The sequence below is a fragment of the Aotus nancymaae genome, unplaced genomic scaffold (genome assembly GCF_030222135.1).
Source record: "Aotus nancymaae isolate 86718 unplaced genomic scaffold, 86718_ANA_hifiasm-v0.15.2.pri h1tg000079l, whole genome shotgun sequence".
Lineage (NCBI taxonomy): Eukaryota > Metazoa > Chordata > Mammalia > Primates > Aotidae > Aotus > Aotus nancymaae.
The window spans coordinates 26,078,691-26,099,852 of NW_026988494.1; the positions used below are offsets into that span (position 1 = coordinate 26,078,691).

General features: G+C 47.7%; 1 protein-coding gene across 3 annotated transcripts in view; it reads right to left on the reverse strand.

The window, feature by feature from the left end:
* SCARA5 (scavenger receptor class A member 5) overlaps positions 1-21,162 on the reverse strand; it is a 130,078-nt gene that overhangs the window by 60,000 nt on the left and 48,916 nt on the right. For all 3 annotated transcript variants that reach the window (XR_010339615.1, XR_010339616.1, XM_012435243.2), the window contains one exon: positions 984-1,658. Coding sequence is in view for 1 of the 3 variants with exons in the window: in XM_012435243.2 (XP_012290666.2) it covers positions 984-1,658 (675 nt within the window). In the remaining 2 variants the exon portion in view is untranslated. The remainder of the gene's footprint in view (positions 1-983; positions 1,659-21,162) is intronic.

The following is a 21,162-nucleotide window of genomic DNA, read 5'->3' on the forward strand; positions in this document are numbered from 1 at the left end:
TAGCTCATGACTGTAATCCCAGCACTTGGGGAGGCTGAGGCAGGAGGATCACCTGAGGTCAGGAGTTTGATACCAGCCTAACCAACATGGGGAAACCCTGTCTTCTATTAAAAATACAAAAATTAGCCAGGCATGGTGGTGCATGCCTGTAATCCCAGCTACTCAGGAGCCTGAGGCAGGAGAATCTCTTGAACCCGGGAGCTGGAGGTTGCAGTGAGCCGAGATCATGCCACTGAACTCCAGCCTGAGCGACAAAGTAAGACTCTGTCTCCAAAACAACAACAACAAAAGTAGTGGGGCGTGGTGGTGTGCAACTGTAGTCTTAACTACTTGAGAGGCTGAGACAGGAGGATCATTTAAACCCGGGAGTTCAAGGCTGCCATGATCACACCACTGCCCTCCAGCTGGGGCAACAGAGCCAGACCCCAGCTCAAAAAAAAAAAAAAGTTACAAATGAAACCAACAGATTGTTCAATGATATATGTTCTTTTGCCTAAATGAATAAGTCTTTGTAACAGCCTAAAAGGCTAGGTTCAAGTTTGGAATTTTCCGACTCCAGGAACTCCACCATGGGAATGACACCAGAGCAGCCCCTCTCTCCTCCCGGCCGGAGCCCCTTGTTCTGCACCCACCTCAAGCTCTTGGAGGCTCCAGTGCATCCACGCAAGCTGTGACCACCCACCAGGCTCCCATTAGTCACCGCTGGGGTGAACTCTCACACCTAGAAGAATGGCCACTGAATGTGCCTCTACCCAGGACGTTTACCCAGGGAGAGACCTGTGCAGGCCCTGGAAGTGGGTACATGCCACTGGGGCAGAAAATTCCAGACTCTTGTAGGGCAAGACTTAAGAGAGAGTATGGGCTGGGAATGGCAAGTGCACTTGGGGATGAGGGGGACGACTCCTGAGTCCCTGGTGAGGCACGTGCAGGAGGAAGGCCCCATCAGGAGGGGCCTTGGGGGAGGCACATGGGCCTGGCGGTACCTTTGGCGAGGGAGATGTTCCGCAGAGCGATGGAGTGCTCCCAGTCCTTGAGGCGCAGGTCCTCGGTGACTGCGTTGAGCATGGCCAGCTCCTGCTTCAGCTGCAGCTCCATGCCCACGTGCGCCAGGCGCAGGCGGCGCGTGTCCTCGCTGGCGTTGCTCACCAGCACCCGCAGGTCCTGCAGCCGCGTGCGGTGGAGGGCCACATCGTAGGACAGGCTGTGGTTGAGGCCGCGCAGCACGCCGCCCACGTCGGCCAGCTCCTCGCCCAGGACGCCCACCCTGCGCGCCAGCCCGTCCAGCAGGCCCGCGTGGCGCCGCAGCAGCAGCTGGCTGCCGTTGCTCTCCACCTGCAGCTGGTACATCTCCAGCTGCGCCGCGTCGCTCTGCTGGCCGGTGCGGTCGCGCAGCAGGGCCACCGCCTGCTCCGTCTGCACCGCCTGCGCCTGCAGCCCCCACAGCGCGCCCTCCAGCCGCTGCACCGCGCCCGCCAGCGCCAGCAGCGAGTCCGACTGGTTCTGCAGGGCATCCTGCATCTTCCACACCTGCTCCGTCAGGTCCGCCTGCAGCGGAGCCTGCAGCAGCCGCAGCTGCAAGTCCCGGAAGCTCTCATTCAGCCGGTTCACGTTGCGGGTCAGGGCCTTCAGGTCGTCAGGGGAGCTGCGCGGCCTGGACACTGCGGAGGAGGAGGAGGAGGGGAGACGTGAGCACCGCTGGGGAGGAAGGCCCCGGTGACAAGAGGCGAACCCAGCCAGAGCCTGGCATGCAGTAGGTGCTCAATAAATGACAGACGAATGAAAAGCAGAGGTGGTGCGCCGAGCGCTTCACTAGATCCCAGGCGTTGTGCTAAGCCAGTGGTCCCCAAACCTGCCTGCATATTACATCATCTGGCTAGGTGTCTCACCTGCAGAAATGGTGATTGAACTGGTATGGGGTCACACCCATACCAATTCTTCATACATAGAAGAAATTGGCATGAAATTATCGAGTGGTTAATTCAGTGGACCCCTATGAACCTGCCAGTTTTGAATGTTGAAAAGCGGTTGCATTATCAGCAGTTTCAGGTAGATCAGATTAAGATGTTGGGTGGTGTTATCCTCTCAACTTTAGGAGGTGGGTACCTGCTACAATCTGAATGTGCCCCTCCCCCCAAAATTCGTATGTGGAAACTTAATCACCAAAGCCATAGTAAGAGAGGTCTTTAGGAGGTGATTAAGTCACGAGGGCAGAGCCCTCACGTATGAGATTAGTGACTTTATAAAAGAGGTTCGAGGGAACTGTTCATCCTTCCTGACACGTGGACACATAGAAGGCGCCATCCATGAGAAACAGGCCCTCGCGAGACATGAATCTGCGGGCACCTTTATCTTGGAGTTCCCAGCCTCCAGAACCGTGAGCAATACATTTGTTGTTTATAAATCACCCAGTCTACAGTATTTTGTTATAGCAGCCTGAACAGACTAAGACAGTACCATTCTTATCCCCTTTTATAGTTAGAGTTATTAGTATTGCCAGTATTGCCAAGGGTAACAATTTACAGCAAGTAAATCCTATCCAAGAGGGCTTGCTCCAGAGCCTGCGGTCTTCCCCTCAAGTTAGCTTCAGGACTATCTAAAGGAAAACCACCTCAGCAGCAGACTCAGCCAGGCTCAAGGCCACCGTGTCTATTTTCTGGCCTCCTGAGTTCAGGGTCCCATTTCCTTCTGCTAACGTGCTGTGCCAACAGCCTGTCTGGGTGTTCTCGGAGTGTTCTCATGACTTCTGATAAGCCGCAGTGTCTCTTGATGCTTCAGGGGCATCATGAAAAGAAACTGACATGAAATTATCAAGCTTTCCATTCTCCAACAGCTGTGTCTCAATACTTGTCATCCAATCAGAGTCCATGATTGGACAGACACAGTCCAATGAAGACTGCTTTTATATTGATATGCTCCTTCTCTGCGGCTTCTACTACTTCTAGGTCCCCTCCTCTTCAGCAAAAACCCCATCCCAGTGATCCCCCACCCCCTCCTGCTGGAGAAGTTCCCTTTTCTTGGTTATAAGCAGCTGTTGTGCCATGTTAAGTGGAATAATGTGTGTCTTCATCGTTAGAATCTAGCATCCCTGTGTCTCCTGGGAGGTCGTGGACTGCACTGACTCAGGTATGCTACAAACCCTGAGTGGGGCTGTCTAACGATGCTCTTTGTCTGTTAGCTGTGTCCTGTCCACAGCTGCTCCCCACTCTGCTCTGCATACCAGAGAAAGGGAAATTGGGCCTGGTGGTGGGGTAGGTAGGAGGTGGAACAGATGAGACACAGAACAAATTATGCCTTGAACATCTTGGAGGTAACTGGGGATCTTGGTACACAGCTTGTTCAAACATGAGAAAAGTCAGACGGAATAAGTTCTCTTCCAGAACTTCACATTGAGAAGGAGGGATATAGGTGGTGAGGTTTCTCGAGGCATGGGAAGGCCAGCTGTTACAATCTTCCAGTGATGCTTCTGGAAGCACATAGCATTTATGGTGGCTACCCTGGAGGAGATAAGTCATTTCAGCTTAGGCTAAGAGGCTCACAGGGCTGAAGGGGTATTGGAGCCTTGCCTTGACTTCTCTTCCACCCAGCACTTTAAGAAGATCACACTGCAAAGGGGTCCCTGCGCCCCTGCTTACACCAGTCTCTCCATCTTCAGACAGTGGTGTCAGAACTCTCTCTATTCTGTTCAGACTTGAAATTTGCCTCCCTGCAGTTCTACCCACTGATACCATTCTTTGTCGCCACATGGAGCTAGTAACATATTTTTTTGTTTCACACAAGATAGCCCTTCAGAATTTCAAAGACAAGTACCATATCCCTGTTATATGATGACTTTTCCAGCTTAAAATCTGCAGTTCCTTCTTTTACATGCTCATGACAAGGTCCTAAGCCTCTATACATCCTGGCTGTCCTCTTTTGTACAGACTATCTGTCACATCCCCTTAAAAAGTGATCCTTGAACAAAATGAAGTTTTTCAAGGTATGAACAGACTGGACAAAGTATGATGGAAGGGGCATCTCTTTCATGCTGGCTATGACACTTCTAGTAAGTAAGACAGATTAAGAAGCTACCCCGGGCAGCTTCATCAGGGCTTTGCAGACTTCAGACATTGGCTTTGCAGACTTGAGTCACTGGGTCTGTGCAGTCTTTGGTAAACTGGATCTCGCTCCCATTTTGGAGATGAAAAGACTGAGGCCAGAGAAGCATAAGTGACCTGCCTAATGTCATGCCTCCTGCCCCCTGCCCCCTGCTCCAGGGGTTCACGCCACTGCTCCGCTCTGGAAGGTTAACGGAAGTGTGGTCAAACAAGCAAGAGCTCTGGGGAAATGAATCCATGACCCAGTCACAGCCCAGGTAACCACAGGAATTGCCCACTGGAGAAATCAGCAGCAGCCAGGATCTGATTCTAGAACCAGTGTGTCTGTCCATTCGTGGGTGGTAAGTATTGAGAGAGGGCTGGGGAATGGACAGCTTGATAAGTTCATGTCAGTCTCTCCTCATGATGCCCCTAGAGCTCCAAGAGACACCACAGCTTATCGGAAATCATGAGAACACTCCAAGTTTTGTAAGTTCTGGTTTTCAAAATGGGCTTTTGAGTGACTAGGAGGAACAGTGTAAACTCTCAGATTCAAGCCACATTTGCCCAGGGACAAGACCCTGAAGTGGACAGTTTTCTTCCTTACCTGTCTTCCCAGCTCTCCTAGCCCCTCCTTCCCTCTGTGGGGGTCCCTAAGCCCAGCTGGTCCTCTGCACCCTGGGAGGTCCCCAGCCCTGCCCATCTGCTGCCTTCTCACCTACCAGCTCTGGACTCTGCTCCCTGAGCAAGAAACTGGACTGAAACTTGGTCCATATGGGGACGGCTGACAATCAGCCACCCCTTCCCAGAGAGTTCATTTGGGTCTCTTACTGATGTTCATTGCACAACAAATAGTCACAAACCTAAATAAAACAAAGGAAATTCTTCCACTGTCCCACAACAGAGCACACTGTTGCCTTTTCATTCTATTTTTCTAGCTCTGTTCACATGCATACCCAATCTTTTATATTTGATTTCTGGGGTTTTTCCTACACAATAATATTATTATATTGTAATATAAGCATTTTTTTCATCTTCTGTTTTATAAGTGCTTTTTATAAGCGTTTTTTTTAACCTCTTTTGTTTTATAATTATAATTTTGATGACTGCCTACGAGTCCCTCAAGGGGACACATTAATTTACCCATTCTCCTACTGTTGAATTATTTTTTAATTATGGTAAATAAATGCAGAAAGATTCCTCCCACCGCTTTAAAATTCTTCCTAAGAATACATTTCCAGAAGCTGGATTAGTAGGTCAAAAGGCATGGACATTTTATGACTTAAAAATTCCAGCCAAACTACTTCTCAAAAAAAAGTTATACTAAATTTACATTTACATTACAGATGTTAAAATGTGCCGAGTTGAGTGCAACCTCACTGCCCTGAGTATTACAATTTTCATGTTGTGAATTTCACAGATATGACATGGTAACTTGTTATTTTCCCTAGTCTACTTGCATTTTAGAAGTGGCCTTTTCAAGGTGATGCATTAGCTCATAGGAATAAGACACTTCAGGTACCTGGGCTAATCAGAACAGAAATTATTTGCGGATAAATGTTCTTTGGGCATCAACTCGTCTAGGGCAGCCTCCTCTTTGTGGGATTATTTGTACATCCCAGAAATGGATTCTGTCCTTCCAACAGTCACGGCATGTTCTCTGCTCACACACACCACCACCCAGCCTCTTCGCTCATTTAATTCCTTCCAGATGTTTGCACTCCTCAACAGGGAATAACTTTTAGTTGAGTGTGACTCTCTTAATTCATGTTTATGCAAACAGCTCATTTATCTCTCTGCCTGGCCAATCCACTTTTAATGTGCTTTAATTATTTTTCAACTTTTATACTTTCACAAATGGGAAAACAAATCATAGAAGAGTGTAATATCATCTGCCTTGCCCTATGTGCCAAGCACTGTTCTAAGTGCTTCCCATATTAATACACTTAATCCTATTATAACCCTATAAGTATTATTAGGATCCTCACAGTTCAAAGGAGGAAACTGAGGCACACAGAGGTTCGGTAACTCATAAGATTTCATTGACAGTAGATAGTGGTGACTGACTACGGGCAGGTTGGTTCCAGAGTCCCCAGCTCTTGCCCCACTTTGCTAAACTGCTGAAAGGGTGGATGTAGAGAACACACTTTATTTATTTATTTATTGAGACAGAGTTTTGCTCTGTCACCCAGGCTGGAGTGCAGTGGTATGATCTCAGCTCACTGCAACCTCCACCATCTGGGTGCAAGCAATTCCCCTGCCTCAGCCTCCTGAGTAGCTGGGACTACAGGCACCCACTATCACTTCCAGCTAATTTTTGTATTTTTAGTAGAGATGGGGTTTTGCCATGTTGGCCAGGCTGGTCTCTAACTCCTGACCCTAGGTGATCTGCCCATCTCAGCCTCCCAAAGTGCTGGGATTACAAGCGTGAGCCACCGTGCCCAGCAAAGAACATACTTTTTAATGGTCAGAGATACATTAATATAAAAGAAGCTTTGAAGGTAGTAAGTTCCTCATCATAAACCCAGGCTGGGGTCAGGCTGCGTGGCAGAAACCATGTAGAGGTTCAAACTAAGACTCTGACACAGTATTGATTACTGAATACTAATGACTGTTATTAGCATAGTGGCATAGTCGTCTATAATTCATGTATTAACGTGTGCTGCAGACCCCAGCCTGAACTAGGTGGCCTGCCCCTGCACATCCCCTGCGACCGTCTCATCTGCACAGCACTGCCTCCCACCCAGAGCCTGCCCAAGTCTGCTCCCTCTTCTCTAATTGTCCTTTATGTCCATGAAAAAAAACAACGTAAAGCCAGGGAGGTCCACATGTGATCCAACCACGGAGGCTGCTTTCCCCCAACACATCAGGTGTCCCTACAATACCAGCTGGGTAGGTGCACGAGGGGAGGGAAGAAGGAAACTAAGGGTCCTATTTGAGATTTAGTGACCTAAACCTAGGGAAATGGTGTGAATCATAACCCTTCAGAGCTTCTGTACAGCAAAAGAAATCATCGTTAGAGTGAATCAGCAACCAACGGAATGGGAAAAAATCTTTGCATAGAATTTCGCATCCATTGCCTCACTTAATTTTCAAGCTGATTAACCTGTGAGGTAGAGGAGCAAATATGCTGAATCTCATTTGAGGATGAGAAAAGAGAGTCTCAGAAGTGAGGAGATTGCCTGAAGCATGAAATTGGGGTGAATTTGGGCCACGTGTCCCTTACCCTGTCCTCTAAACCTACTGCTGGGATGGTCAGTCACATGGCAAACTCCAAGCAGGGGGAGCAGGAAAGGAGATGGCATTTATTAAGCACCTACTGTATGCCAAACCTGGCTACAGTCTCATACTAGAAGTTGCTTCCTTTACTCTTCCCAGCAAACTTTCAATGTAGAAATTGTTACGCCTGTTTTCAGAAGGAGGAACTCAAGTAGGTGGCAGAGCTCAGGCAGGCTCAGACTGCTCCATCCCCAAAAGCCCTGCTGCCTACCACTTTCCTCCCTTGCACAAAACAGCATGGAGCATCTCCCCTTTCTTCCTGGGAAGCAGTGGCAGAATGCACGCTGCCAAATGCCCTACAATCCCATGGTATGGTCCCCCCAGTCCTGCAGGCAGATGGTATCACCACTTCACAGATGAAAAACCCCAAACCAGAGCAATTCAGTAACTAGCCTGATATAGTTTGCCTGTGCCCCCACCTACATCTCATCTTCAGTTGTAGCTCCCACAATTCCCACATGTTGTGGGAGGGACCTGGTGTGAGGTAATTGAATCATGGAGACGAATCAGGACTCCAATTGAATCACGGGTCTTTCCTGTGCTGTTCTCATGATAGTGAATAAGTCTCATGAGATCTGTTGGTTTTACAAAGAGGAGTTTCCCTGTACAACCTCTCTTTTCTTGTCTGCCACCATGTAAGTAGTGCCTTTCACCATCCGCCATGACTGTGAGGCCTCCCCAGACATGTGGAACTGTGAGTCTATGAAACCTTTCTTTTGTGAGTTGCCCAGTCTTGGATATGTGTCTTTATCTGCAGCATGAAAATGGACTCAAACAAGGAGAGATCCAAGACAGCTGATCACTAGCAGCTCGGGCACCTAGCTCCCAGTGAAAGCGCAGAGAACGAGAGGACGCCACACTTTCAGACGAATATTTGTTGCTCACGGACCAAGAGATTCCCAGCGGAGGAGCCCCACGGGTCGCCAGGGCGACTCTTGTGGCCGGTGCAGCGGTTTAGCTGGTGCCTTAGAGTGGCAGTTCTTGGTGCAGAGTCTGGAGATTCCTGGGCAGAAAAGCACCATCAATCTTAACACCGCTGTTTTGGCCGGCGCAGTGGATTGCTCAGATTTCGGCGCTGGGAATCAAAAAGTTGGACGTCCGCTCAGAGACCTAGTTAGAAAGTCGGTAATTACAAAGACAACAGAGGGATAAATATATAATGAAGGGAAGAAAGCAGCCTAAAAAGGTAGAGAATACTCAAAATCAGAGTGCCTGTCCCTCTACAGGGGATCGCAATTCCTCATCAGTAACGGAACAAGGCTTAATGGAGAACGAGTGTGTTCCAATAACAGAAGCAGGTTTCAAAATGTGGGTGATAAGAAACTTCTGTGTATTAAAAGAACTTGTTCTAACCCAATGCAAAGAGACTAAGAACCTTGAAAAAAGGTTTGACGAAATGCTAACGAGAATGGACAATTTAGAGAGGAACATAAGTGAATTGATGGAGCTGAAAAACACAACACGAGAACTTCGCGAAGTATGCACAAGTTTAAACAGTCAAATTGATCAAGCAGAAGAAAGGATATCAGAAGTCGAGGACCAGCTCAGTGAAATGAAACGAGAAGACAAGATTGGAGTAAAAAGGATAAAAACGAATGAGCAAAGCCTCCAGGAAATATGGGACTATGTGAAAAGACCTAATTTACGTTTGATAGGTGTACCTGAATGTAATGAAGAGAATGAATCCAAGTTGGAAAATACTCTTCAGGATATCATTCAGGAAAACTTTCCCACCTAGCAAGGCAGGGTAATATTCAACTCCAGGTAATACAGAGAACACCACAAAGATATTCTTCAAGAAGACCAACCCCAAGGCACATAATCGCCAGATTTATTACGGTTGAAATGAAGGAGAAAATACTAAGGGCAGCCAGAGAGAAAGGTCAGGTTACCCATAAAGGGAAACCTATCAGACTTACAGCAGATCTCTCAGCAGAAACCCTACAAGCTAGAAAAGAGTGGGGACCAATATTTAACATCCTTAAAGAAAAGAACTTTCAACCCAGAATTTCCTATCCAGCCAAACTAAGCTTTATGACTGAAGGAAAAATTAAATCTTTTGCGAACAAACAAGTACTTAGAGACTTTACCACCACCAGGCCTGCTTTACAAGAGCTTCTGAAAGAAGCACTATACATATAAAGGAACAACCAATATCAGCCTTTCCAAAAATATATCAAAAAGCAAGAACGTTAACACAATGAAAAATCTACATCAACTAATGGGCAAAACAGCCAGCTAGCATCAAATACCAGTATTGATATGGGTGAGGGGGAGGGAGGCAGCAAATCACACTGCCATGAATGCACCTATGCAACAACTTTGCATGTTTTTCACATGTACCCCAAAACCTAAAATGCAATAAAAAAAAAAAATACCAGTATTAAACTTATATATATTCTAATTGGATAAAAAGCCAAAACCCATCGGTATGCTGCATCCAGACTCATCTTACATGCAACAATACACAAAGACTCAAAACAAAGAGAAGGAGGAAGATTTACCAACCAAACAGAGAGTAAAAATAAACAAATAAACAAAAAGCAGGAGATGCAATTCTCGCCTCTGTTAAAGTAGACTTTAAAGCAACAAAGATCAAAAGAGGCAAAGAAGGACATTATATAATGGCAAAAGGATCAATGTAACAAGAAGAGCTAATGATTCTATAGATCAACGAGACAGAAAATTAACAAGGACATTCAGAACTTGAACTCAGACCCGGAACAAGTAAACTTAATAAACATTTATAGAACTCTCCACTTCAAATACACAAAACATACATTACCACCTCACACCTATTCCAAAAGTGACTACATAATTGGAAGTAAATCACTCCTCAGTAATCGCATAGCATTTCATAGGTTTAAATGAAATATTGGTTGGCTGCTCGTTTGTTATTTTCTTCCCTTATTTTTTCCTGACTACACCATTAAGTATAATTATCGGTATAAAAGAGGTTTTCAAAACTCATTACTAAATTGCATTCTAGCCTGGGCAAGAAAGCAATACTCCCATTCTCTCTCTCTCTTTCTCTTCCTTTTTCCTCCTCTTCTTCATTCTTTTTTTTCTTTCTTTCAAGAAAAAAAAAAGAAAGAAAAGAAAATGAACTCAAACATAGCTCAAAGCCACTCTGCTAGTAGGAAGCGGCTCCAAGCCCATGTCTCTTCTGTTGCCCCACGATCAAGTCCTGCCTTCTTTTTAAGTCAACGACATGGAAAGAGAAGGAAGGAAGGCAAGTATCAGACTTTACAGAGCATCACATCTAGGGCAGAGCATGGGAAAGGACAGGGCAGAGGGCCACTGCACGGCAAGCATGTCAATGCAAACGCCAAGAAAGAGGGAGGTGCCTTTGTTCAGCTGGTGGGCAAAACCAGGTTGCATTTACTGAGGTCTAGATGCATGGGACTTTAATGGAAAATTCATTTAAAAATATTCATTCAGAATCTGCAAGAAAGAAGTGATCAACAGAGCTCTAGCACTTCAGGTCATGTGCACAGGAAACAGGGCTTCCCTGACCCCAGGATGCAGGAGAGCCTGTGCTCAGGGTGTGTGATCAGTGCAGGCACACATGGCCCCATGCTGGGGGTTTCATCCTCTGCTGTCGCCCTCCTGAAACTGGTGATGGATTTGTCTCTGAAGTTGTGTTTTCTCAGTGAAGTCCTAAGGCACAGTGGAGGCTGTGCTGGGGATGTGGAGCCCTGGCTTAGGTGCAGCCCCCACCTCCCGCCACCCCCTCACCACCCCAGAATAGGGGTTCCGCCACCCACTGCCTCAGCCCTCCTCTCTATCCCCAGTAGTGACGGTCAGGGTCAGGTCTGGTGTGTGTGAGGAGTCACAGGGCAGGGCCCCAGGCACCTGTAAGTGTCTTGATGCTGACCCATGAGTGTCCCTGTACCTGGGAGAGAGCAACAGGGCCTGGTCACAAGATACCATGGCAGCAAGGAAACAGCTTTTTTTCTGCTTTTTGGACAAAGAACTCTGCATTTTTATTTTTATTTTTTTATACACAGTCTTGCTGTGTCACCCAGGCAGTGCAGTGGTGCGATCTTGGCCCACTGCAACCTCTGCCTCCCAGGTTCAAGTGATTCTCCTGCCTCAGCCTCCCGAGCAGCTGGAACTACAGGCATGCCCAACCACGCCCAGCTAATTTTTGTATTTTTAGTAGAGATGGGATTTCATCATGTTGGCCAGGATGGTCTCAAACTTCTAACCTCAAGTGATCCACTGGTCTTGGCCTGCCACAGTGCTGGGATTACAGGCGTGAGCCACCACACCCGGCCGAAGAACCTTGCATTTTTAAATTCTTTTAATTACAATTTTTTTTGAGATGGACTCTCACTCTGTCCCCCAGGCTGGAGGGCAGTGGCATCTTCTCAGCTCACTGCAACCTCAGCTCCCCTGGGCTCAAGAGATCATCCTATCTCAGACTCCTTAGTAGCTGGGACTACACGTGTACACCAGCACATCCAGCTAAATTTTCTATTTTTTGTAGAGATGGAGTTTCACCATGTTGCTCAGACTGGTCCTGAACTCCTAGACTCAAGCAGTCTGCCCACCTTGTCCTCCCAAAGTGCTGGGATTACAGGTGTGAGCCACCACCCCCAGCCTGAGAAACCTGCATTTTTGCTCTGCATGGAGCCCTGTGAATTACAAAGCTGGTCCTGAAAAAAAACTAACTACTGTCGATCTGTGACTCAGATAGCAGCTCTGAATAAGCAAATGAGCGATTCCAGGGGGAGCCTGTATTCATCCTCTCCGGCTGCCGAAACAGGATACCACAGACTGGGTGACTTAAATAACACACGGTTATTGTTCTGCAGTTGTAGAGGCTGAGATCAAGGTGCCACCAGGCTGGTGTCTCCTGAGGCCTCTCCTCCTGGCTAGCGGGACACCTTCTTGTTGTGTCCTCCCATAACCTTTCTTCTTGGTGTCCCTTCTGATTCTGTTTTTTTTTTTTTGAGACGGAGTTTTGCTCTTTTTTGCCCAGGCTAGAGTGCAGTGGCGTGATCTCAGCTTATTGCAACCTCCACCAAGTGGGTTCAAGTGATTCTCCTGCCTCAGCCTCCCCAGTAACTGGGATTACAGATGCCCCCCACCATGCCCAGCTAATTCTTTTTTTTATTTTTAGTAGAGACAGGGTTTCACCATATTGGCCAGGCTGGTCTCGAACTCCTGACTTCAGATGATCTACCCACCTCGGCCTCCCAAAGTGCTGGGATTACAGGCATGAGCCACCACACCCACCATCCCTTCTGATTCTTATAAGGACACCAGTCCTATGGGATCAGGGCCCTCTCTTATGACCTAATTTAACCTTAAAAAACCTCCTTAAAGGCCCAGCCTCCAAATACACTCACATTGGGGGTTAGGGCTTCAACATGTGAATTTTACTGGGACAAAATTCAGCCCACAGCAGGGTCCTTTAATATCTCTGGTTAGCAGGATGGGTTCCTGCTGTCCTCCCAGGGTGCAAGGGATGATCTTTAGGACTAGCAGATATAATCTACTCTTTGAAAATATTAGACAGTGACAAGTGGTTAGAGCAGGACAGACTCAGCTGGGCATCATGGCTCACACCTGTAATCCCAGCACTCTGGGAGGCTGAGGTGGGCAGATCACCTGAGGTCAGGAGTTCGAGACCAGCCTGGCCAGCATAATGAAACCCCGCCTCTACAAAAAATACAAAAATTAGCCAGGTGTGGTGGCACATACCTGTAGTTCCAGCTACTCAGGAGGCTGAGGCAAGAGAGTCGCTTGAACTTGGGAGGCAGAGGTTGCAGTGAGCTGAGACCGCACTACGGCACTGCAGCCGGGGTGACAGAGTGAGACGCCATCTTAAAAAAAAGAAGAACAGAACAGATTCATAATATTCATGTGTTGAGGGTGGTGTGGGGCACATTTTAAAATCTAGAACATAAACTTATATAACTTTTTTGGAAAGTAATTTGGCTGAAATATTTAAGTCATAAAAATGTCCATGCTTTTTGACCTAATTCACGTTCTGGAAATATATTATTAGGAAAATTTTCAAAAGAGGGAAAGCCTTTCTGTGTTTATTTATCATGATCAAAAAAAGATTCAGCAGTAAGAGAATGGGGAAATTAAATGTGTCCCCTTGAGGGACTCGTAGGCAGTCATCAAAGTCATAATTATATAAGACAGGGAGAGGATGGGAAAATGCTTATGAAATAGTAAGTAGGGGGAAAAATCCAGAAAGCAAATTCTAAGGATTGGGTGCAAACGGACAGAGCTAGCAAAAGAAAGTGGAGAGGAAACCAGTGTACTCTGTGTGGGGTGGTGAAGGAATGTTCTCATTTTATTTGGATTTATGTGAATATTGGTTGTGTAACAAACAGCAATAAAATGAACTCTCTGGGAAGGGGTGGCTGATTGTCAGCTGTTTCCATATGGAACCAACTTTTGGTCCAGTTTCCTGCACAGGAAACAGGGTCTAGAGCTGGTAGGTGTAGAGGTGGCAGCTGATAGGCCAGGCTGGGGACCTCTTAGGGTGCAGAGGACCAGCTGGGCATAGGGACCCCTGCAGAGGAAAGGTGAGGCTAGGAGAGCTGGGAAGACAGAGGCAAGGAAGAAGACTGCTCGCCTCAGGGTCTTGCCCCAGGCAAATGTGGCCTTGAATCAGCCCTGGGATTTCAATCTGGGAGGCCGCAATATTTCACTCACGATCCCAGTGTGAAAACCTGAACCGACAAAACTCAGAGTGTTCTCATGACTTCTGATAAGCTGTGGAGTCTCTTGGAGTTCCGAGGGGCATCATGAGAAGAGACTGACATGAAATTATCAAGCTTTCCATTCTCCAACAGCCCCGTCTCAAAATCTGTCATCCAATGGGGTCCACGAATGGACAGACACACTGGTTCTAGAATCAGATCCTGGCTGCTGCTGATTTCTCCAGTGCGCAATTCCTGTGGTTACCTGGGCTGTGACTGGGTCATGGATTCATTTCCCCAGAGCTCTTGCTTGTTTGACCACACTTCAGTTAACCTTCCAGAGCGGAGCAGTGGCGTGAACCCCTGGAGCAGGGGGCAGGGGGCAGGAGGCATGACATTAGGCAGGTCACTTATGCTCCTCTGGCCTCAGTCTTTTCATCTCCAAAATGGGAGCGAGATCCAATTTACCAAACACTACATAGACCCAGGGAAGCTGGCCGGGGCCCAGCTCGGCCGTCTTACTTATTAGAAGTCTCAAGGCCAGCATGAAGGAGATGACCCTTCCATCATACTTTGTCCAGTCTGTCCTCACCTTGGAAAACTTCATTTTGATCTAGCACCACCTCTTAAGGGAATGTTGACAATTGGAGTCTGTACTCAAAGATTGCCAGCACCCTCCAGAAGCCAGGAGGTAGGAAATCAATTCTTCCTGGGCCTCCAGAAGCAATCGAGGCTGCTGATATCCGAGTTCTGATTTCCAGCCTTCTGAACTGGGAGATAGTACAATTCTATTGTTTTTCTGTTTTTTGTTTTTTTGAGATGGAGTCTTGCTCTGTTGCCCAGGCTGGAGTACAGTGGCACGATCTCAGCTCACTGCAACCTCCGCCTCCCGAGTTCCAGTGATTCTTCTGCCTCAGCCTTCTGAGTAGCTGGGACTACAGGTATGCTCCACCACGCCCAGCTAACTTTTTGTATTTTTAGTAGAGACGGAGTTTCATCATGTTGGCCAGGATGGTCTCGATTTCTTGACCTCGTGATTCACCCGCCTTGGCATCCCAAAGTGCTGGGATTGCAGGCGTGAGCCACCACGCCAATTCTACTGTTTTAAGCTGTCTCATTGGTGGTAATTTGTTAGGCAGCCTTGGGAAACTGAAACAGGTATCCAAAGCTTGACAGTTTCTCTTGGCTCAAGGAACAGGCCTGGGCAAGAGACAGGGTCATTAAAGAAGAGGTGATGGCGTCGCAACCCAGGCTGCTTAGTGGAGAGGGAGAAATGACCGACGGGGGCATAGCAAGAGAAGAGAACGAGGTCTCAATGGGTGGACGGAGCACAGGAGTCTTGAGCCAGGGAGATGTCACCCAGGAACACCATCTGTGCAGTGAGAAGGTCCCAGCCTCTAGTCTGGCATCTAGGAGCAGGTCTCAAGCCTCTCAGAGAAGAGCTGCTAAGAGCAAGCAGAGTGATAGCACCAAAGCAGCAAAGCCAGTCCTGGGGCCAGAGGCACAAAGGAATGGGAAGGCTGAGACCCAGGCAGCGCGAGAGGGCTCAGATCCCAGCCCTGCCAGGCAGGCCAGAGGACCCGGGAGCACTCCCAGATCCCTGGGCCAGCAATGACACATCTGGATTCTAGGACCAGGCTGTTGGCCCCACCCATTCCCAGCAGTTAGGGGGAATGCAGGGTAAGTGGGTCATTCAGACAAATATTGCCTGCTCTGGGCTGCATGGAGCCATGGGGAAGGGCCAAGGCAGGAGAAATGAAGAACCAGAAGAGGAGGTCCTGGGGACATTCATTAGGATGCAGGGAGGAGGGCAGTGCATTGGTGATTTTTTGATAAGCCTTTTTTTCCTTCTTCTTCTTTTTAAAGAACCACATGCCCTGGTTCCTAGCTCAGCAGGAAACACAAGATAAATATTTACAGGCTGCAGATTATCTTCTCCCGATGCCTAAGCCCTGCCAGCCCCTGCCCAGAATTAGGAGGAGTCCTGAGCTTTCAGCCACAGCTTGCAGCAGCAGGAGACTCTCTGAAAAAAAGCCAGAGAGACTCTCACTCTCTGCACAGGTGGTCCATGATGTTCAGTGCAGGCGCCGTCTGCAGACTCATCTGCTGGGGGCTCTAGGGGCCGCATGGATGCCTACATAGGTAGGGTATCCTAAATGCCTCCCTGAGCTGGCCCTGGTCACTCCAGAGACCAGTAGGACAGGGAAGTGGCCAATTCTAGGTCTTACAGGCAGGGTCCAACAATCGAGGCAAAGGAGGAAGCAGGCAGGTCACTTGGGGTCAGGAGTTCACAACTAGCCTGGTCACCATGGCGAAACCCCTTCTCTACTAAAAATACAAAAATTAGCCGGGCATGGTGGCACACGCCTGTAGTCCCAGCTACTCAGGAGGCTAAGGCAGGAGAATTGCTTGAACCCAGGAGGCAGAGGTTGCGGTGAGCCGAGATGGCGCCATTGCACTCCAGCCTGGGTGATAGAGAGTCTGTCTCCAAAAAAAGGATAGGGATGCTTCACCCACTGGAAAGGTGGATTGGCTGCAACCCAGATGCCTATTATCTGCAAATAAACCCTGTCCCGGTCCCTGGCACACTGGTGAACACAAACTGTGAATCCGTGGAGGCACGGAGCACACACTGTGCAGGGCCAGCTGATGGTCACGGACTTCCATATTGGGATGGCTCGTCAGAACTTCAAAGGAAGAAAAAACCCACTAAGGAATTTATTCCTGTGCCCAGAGTCAGGGCTGGCCACTTTGTGCCCTGGCCCTGGCATTCCCTATTGGTGGTCTGCGCAGAGTCTCTGACACATTACTACTGTTTACTATGCAAATAGGATCCAAGATGAATTCTAAATCAAAAGCCTTTTGTTGATAATATTCCCGGATTCCCATTTTGGAGGCTAGAGTATCTGAAATCATTACCAGCAATGCCAGAAAGCCAAGAGTTTCAATGAAACTCAGTCTTTGTGAATGTGTAAGTAGCATTTGAAGCTTGCTGTTTGGACTAGCATAGCAGCTAACAGAACCGCGAACCTGGCAGGTGATCAGAAAATAGTAGTGAGATACTGTAGTAGCATAAGGTGAATGGTTGCAAAGGAAAACCAAGTTCCAGGAGCTGTAACCCGGCAGCGCTCACCCCGGCTACACCTCCAACCTCCTGCTTTCTGCCCCCAGCACGCGCGGGACTTCTCAGAATCCTGGGACCAACCTGGGACTCATGTATGCATGATCTTCACCCTCTAGGAATTCCCGACTCGTGGGGACAGGAGTGGGTGGGTGAGCCCAGACAACTCTGGGCAACTCTCAGACAATTCAGGCCTCTGCTGTATAGCTCCCGAGTCCTGGGGGGAGGAGGCCCCGGGCCCAAGTTGCCACAGTGGGGACCAGCCCAAGGACACATCCTGGCATCTGCTTTTCCTCCTTCCTGGTTTCACTCTCGCCAAGTCCCTGACTCCTGCTTCTCGGGACCTCGTCTCACCAAGAACTTCCAAGCCCCTGGCTCCAGCTCTGGTTTCCATAGAAATCCCAGGCTGCCATCACAAAATACCACAGACTTGGTGGCTTCCACTACGGACATTGATGTTCTTACAGCTCTGGAGGTTGGCAGTCCGAGCTCCAGGGGTCGGCGGGGCTGGTTGCTCCTGAGGCCTCTCTCCTTGGCTTGTAGACGGCTGCCTGGTCTCCTGTGCTCACATGGTACTTCCTCTGTGTGCAAACACATCCTGGCATTCTCCCATGTGTTCTCATCTCGTCTTCCTATAAGGACGCTGGTCATATTGGATCAGGGCTCACCCTAACGGCCTCATTTTCACTTAATCGCCTCTTAAAGTTCCTGTCTCCAAACGCAGCCACGTGCTGAGGTACAGGGGGATAGGCCTTCATGTGTGAATCTGGAGGAGACACCATTCAGTCCATAACTAGGGGTTAGGGAGGGCTCTTCCTAAAGACGAACTGGAAAGAATTCAGGGTGGACAGCAACGGCAGGTGCCCATTTCTGAGCTGCAGCTGTGTCATTAGGTGACACTGTCCCAGCCCACTCAGAAGAGCCTGCAATGAGGCCAGGCCACCGGGTGCTTCCAGAACCAAGCGCTTCTTCCAATCACCGATGCCACCCTTGGTGAACACGTGTGCAGGGTCTCATGATTCAGTTTAGAAACCTAGAACATCCTGCGGGGCACAGCAGTGTGAATATACTTAACACGACTGAACTGTGTACTCACAAATGTCGGAGGGTGAATATACTTAACACGACTGAACTGTGTACTCACAAAGGTCGGAGGGTGAATATACTTAACACGACTGAACTGTGTACTCACAAATGTCGGAGGGTGAATTTAATGGTGTGGCATTGTAACTATAATTTTAAAAAAAATCTTGTAGGGGATCTTCTCCATACTTTCATGGCGGTTATAGTATGCTTTCTTGCAGCAATTTCTAGAAAGGGACCCTCAGAGATTCACTAATCGAGTATGTCTGTGAAGAAATAAAACCCTATCTAACAAATGTAGACGCTGTTCTCAAACCTCACATCCCTGTTTAGAGAGAAATGACTTGCCCCATAGGAGATATTCTCTGACTTTCCCAGACCCTCTTCTTGGCATTTAAGTGAAAATCCTCCTTGACAGGCAGTAGAGGAAAGCCCCTGCCTATAATGAATCAGTGCTTGGGGAGGGATGGGTGTGAGGCTGCTCTTTTACAGCCCAGAGTTGACCTTATCTCCAGCAGTTTTTAATCTATTTGAAAATTAAAGGGGAAAAAATTCCAGCTTGCTAGGTTTCACTGTGTACACACCCTTTTATATAAATGTAGCACCCGCCCATCATAAACCAGTAACTCCTTTTGGGAACCTCATTTCATCACCAAGCCAGCAAACTGACCACTTATATACATGTATATTACTTAGACACAAACAAGTGGTCTAAACTTTAAGAAAAAATACGAGATAGTTTCAACACTTCTTGCAGAGATATTCTGTTTATGGAATAAGCGGGTCCCGCGTAATTAATGGCAGGGGAGGCTTTCATTCATTCGGCACCTACTGATCGTCAGGCACTATATTGAACACTTTATACCATATCCAGAATATCTGATACACGCCTGAATGTTTAAATTTTTACAGCTGTCTTCAGAGACAGACGTTGTGGGGGAACTTAGGGTTTTGGATGTACAGGCAAGATACCTGCACCAACGTGAACATTAAACGTATATGACAGGCACCTTTTGCGTTCCACCACCCCAAACCCATGCCTCTTCTCCCTCCTCATGAAAGGCTGGGCCCATGTCGGGGATATTGGGACATTCACTTGTGGGCTCTAAAGAGACGACCAGTGCAAGTGTTTGGTTCACGCAGTGTGGACAGCTTGGCTCTCAGTCCAGCATCATGGTTTCAACCTCCAAGTCGGTGAGTGAGCTCTGACTTTTGCATGTGCCCACCATGGACTCCTGTCCCTGCTCTTCCAGGCCACAGATGTGGCCTGCCAGTCTCAGCAGGAATTAGACCAGAGAGTGGCAATGTCAGGCCTGCAGGGGGCCCTGGCCACCACTGTGATGCCCCTCCATACTTTATAGCTAAGGAAACAAGAAGCCTCTTGTCCCGGCTCACGCAGCTAGACAGAGGTACAGATGGGACGACTAACCCAGTAGCCCATCCACCTAACTGGATGGAAAGAAGAAAGGAAGCTAATATTCATGGGGGTCTCCTCAGTGCCAGGCAATGGGCTTGGGATTGCATGTATTATATTTCATGGGATCCTCTGAGGTCACTGTCCATATGTTCAGTTTTCAGATGAAGCTTAGAGAGATCGGGTGGTTTATTCAAGATAATACTACTAATGAATGATCAAATCCAGAATCTGAGCCTCAGACCATCTGCCTCTTCAAACTCCACCACAATCCGTCCGTGTTGCCCTAGCAAGAGCCTCCCCAGGTTGCATTAAAGTCCCCTCCTGTATTTTTCTCCAGTCTGCCTCCTGGCCACAGTCCCATGAGGCTGTAATCTGAAATCAGCAAGGGCGGTGAGCATGCTTCTCTGCTTCTATCTTTCTGGACAATTTGTTCCATAAGTTCTTGTTTTCAAACAGCTCAACATCATTCCCCCGGGGACTCCACACAGCTTTCGGTTGGGGAAGCGTAAGCTCTCCCCGTTGGCGATTTTCTCAGATCCATCTTTCTTCACTTGTTGAGCTGGTCATAAAGTATTTTAAGGAGGCTGGAAATTATTCTCACGAATGAGCATGTGAGGAATCTGAGCCCGACTTGCCAGGAATTCAGGCATTTATTGGGTTTCCTCTCCCAGAACATGAGGTTAGGAGCCCAAGTGTCAAATTTCTCACATTGCTGTTCTTCAAAAGATGGACTCACAGTACAGTCGGATTGTGGTCCCTTTGAGCCGAAAGTGACCTTAATAATAATTTACTTATCATTTTCAGGTGAGGAAACAAAGGCTGGAGAATGTGATGTGAAATGTCTCAGATCACCTAAATCTTTGGTGGGAAAACCAGGGGGTAGTACTCATATTACTCAAAACCAAGTTCACATCATTTTCTATTATACCTACTCCATTATAGAGAAAATCAGAATTAGGTATCTACCCACCCACCAATCCATTCATCCATCCATCCATCCATCCATCCATCTACCCACCTACCTGTCCATCTGTTCATCCATACATTTGTCCACCCATCTGTCCATCCATCCATCCATTCATCCACCCACCTATTGCCCATCCACCTACCCACACACCCACTCATCCATCCATCCAAATAATCACTGACTGTAATGCAAAAGGCATTTCACCCAAACAGGGAGGGGTTTCCCAATTAAAAACACTAAGACTGAGAGTAAGAGTTACTTTGAAGGATTAGTTGGCCCCTAGAGTATTTTGCATGATTGGGTTGGTTGGATAGCTTCACAATTGCAAAAATATTTAGTCTTGCAAAACAGTCATATGAAACTGTGTCAGTGACAATCATCAATCACAATATGATTTTATGGGGATTCAGAGTCTTTTCTACAAAAGAGAAAAATTCTGATGACAGCTTTTAACATCATGTAGTTAAAAAAAAAAGAAACTCACAATACATCTTATGTTTACCACGTTTCAAAAGCTGGCGGCTTTGTGTGAAGTGTAGATTATATAGAGGAAG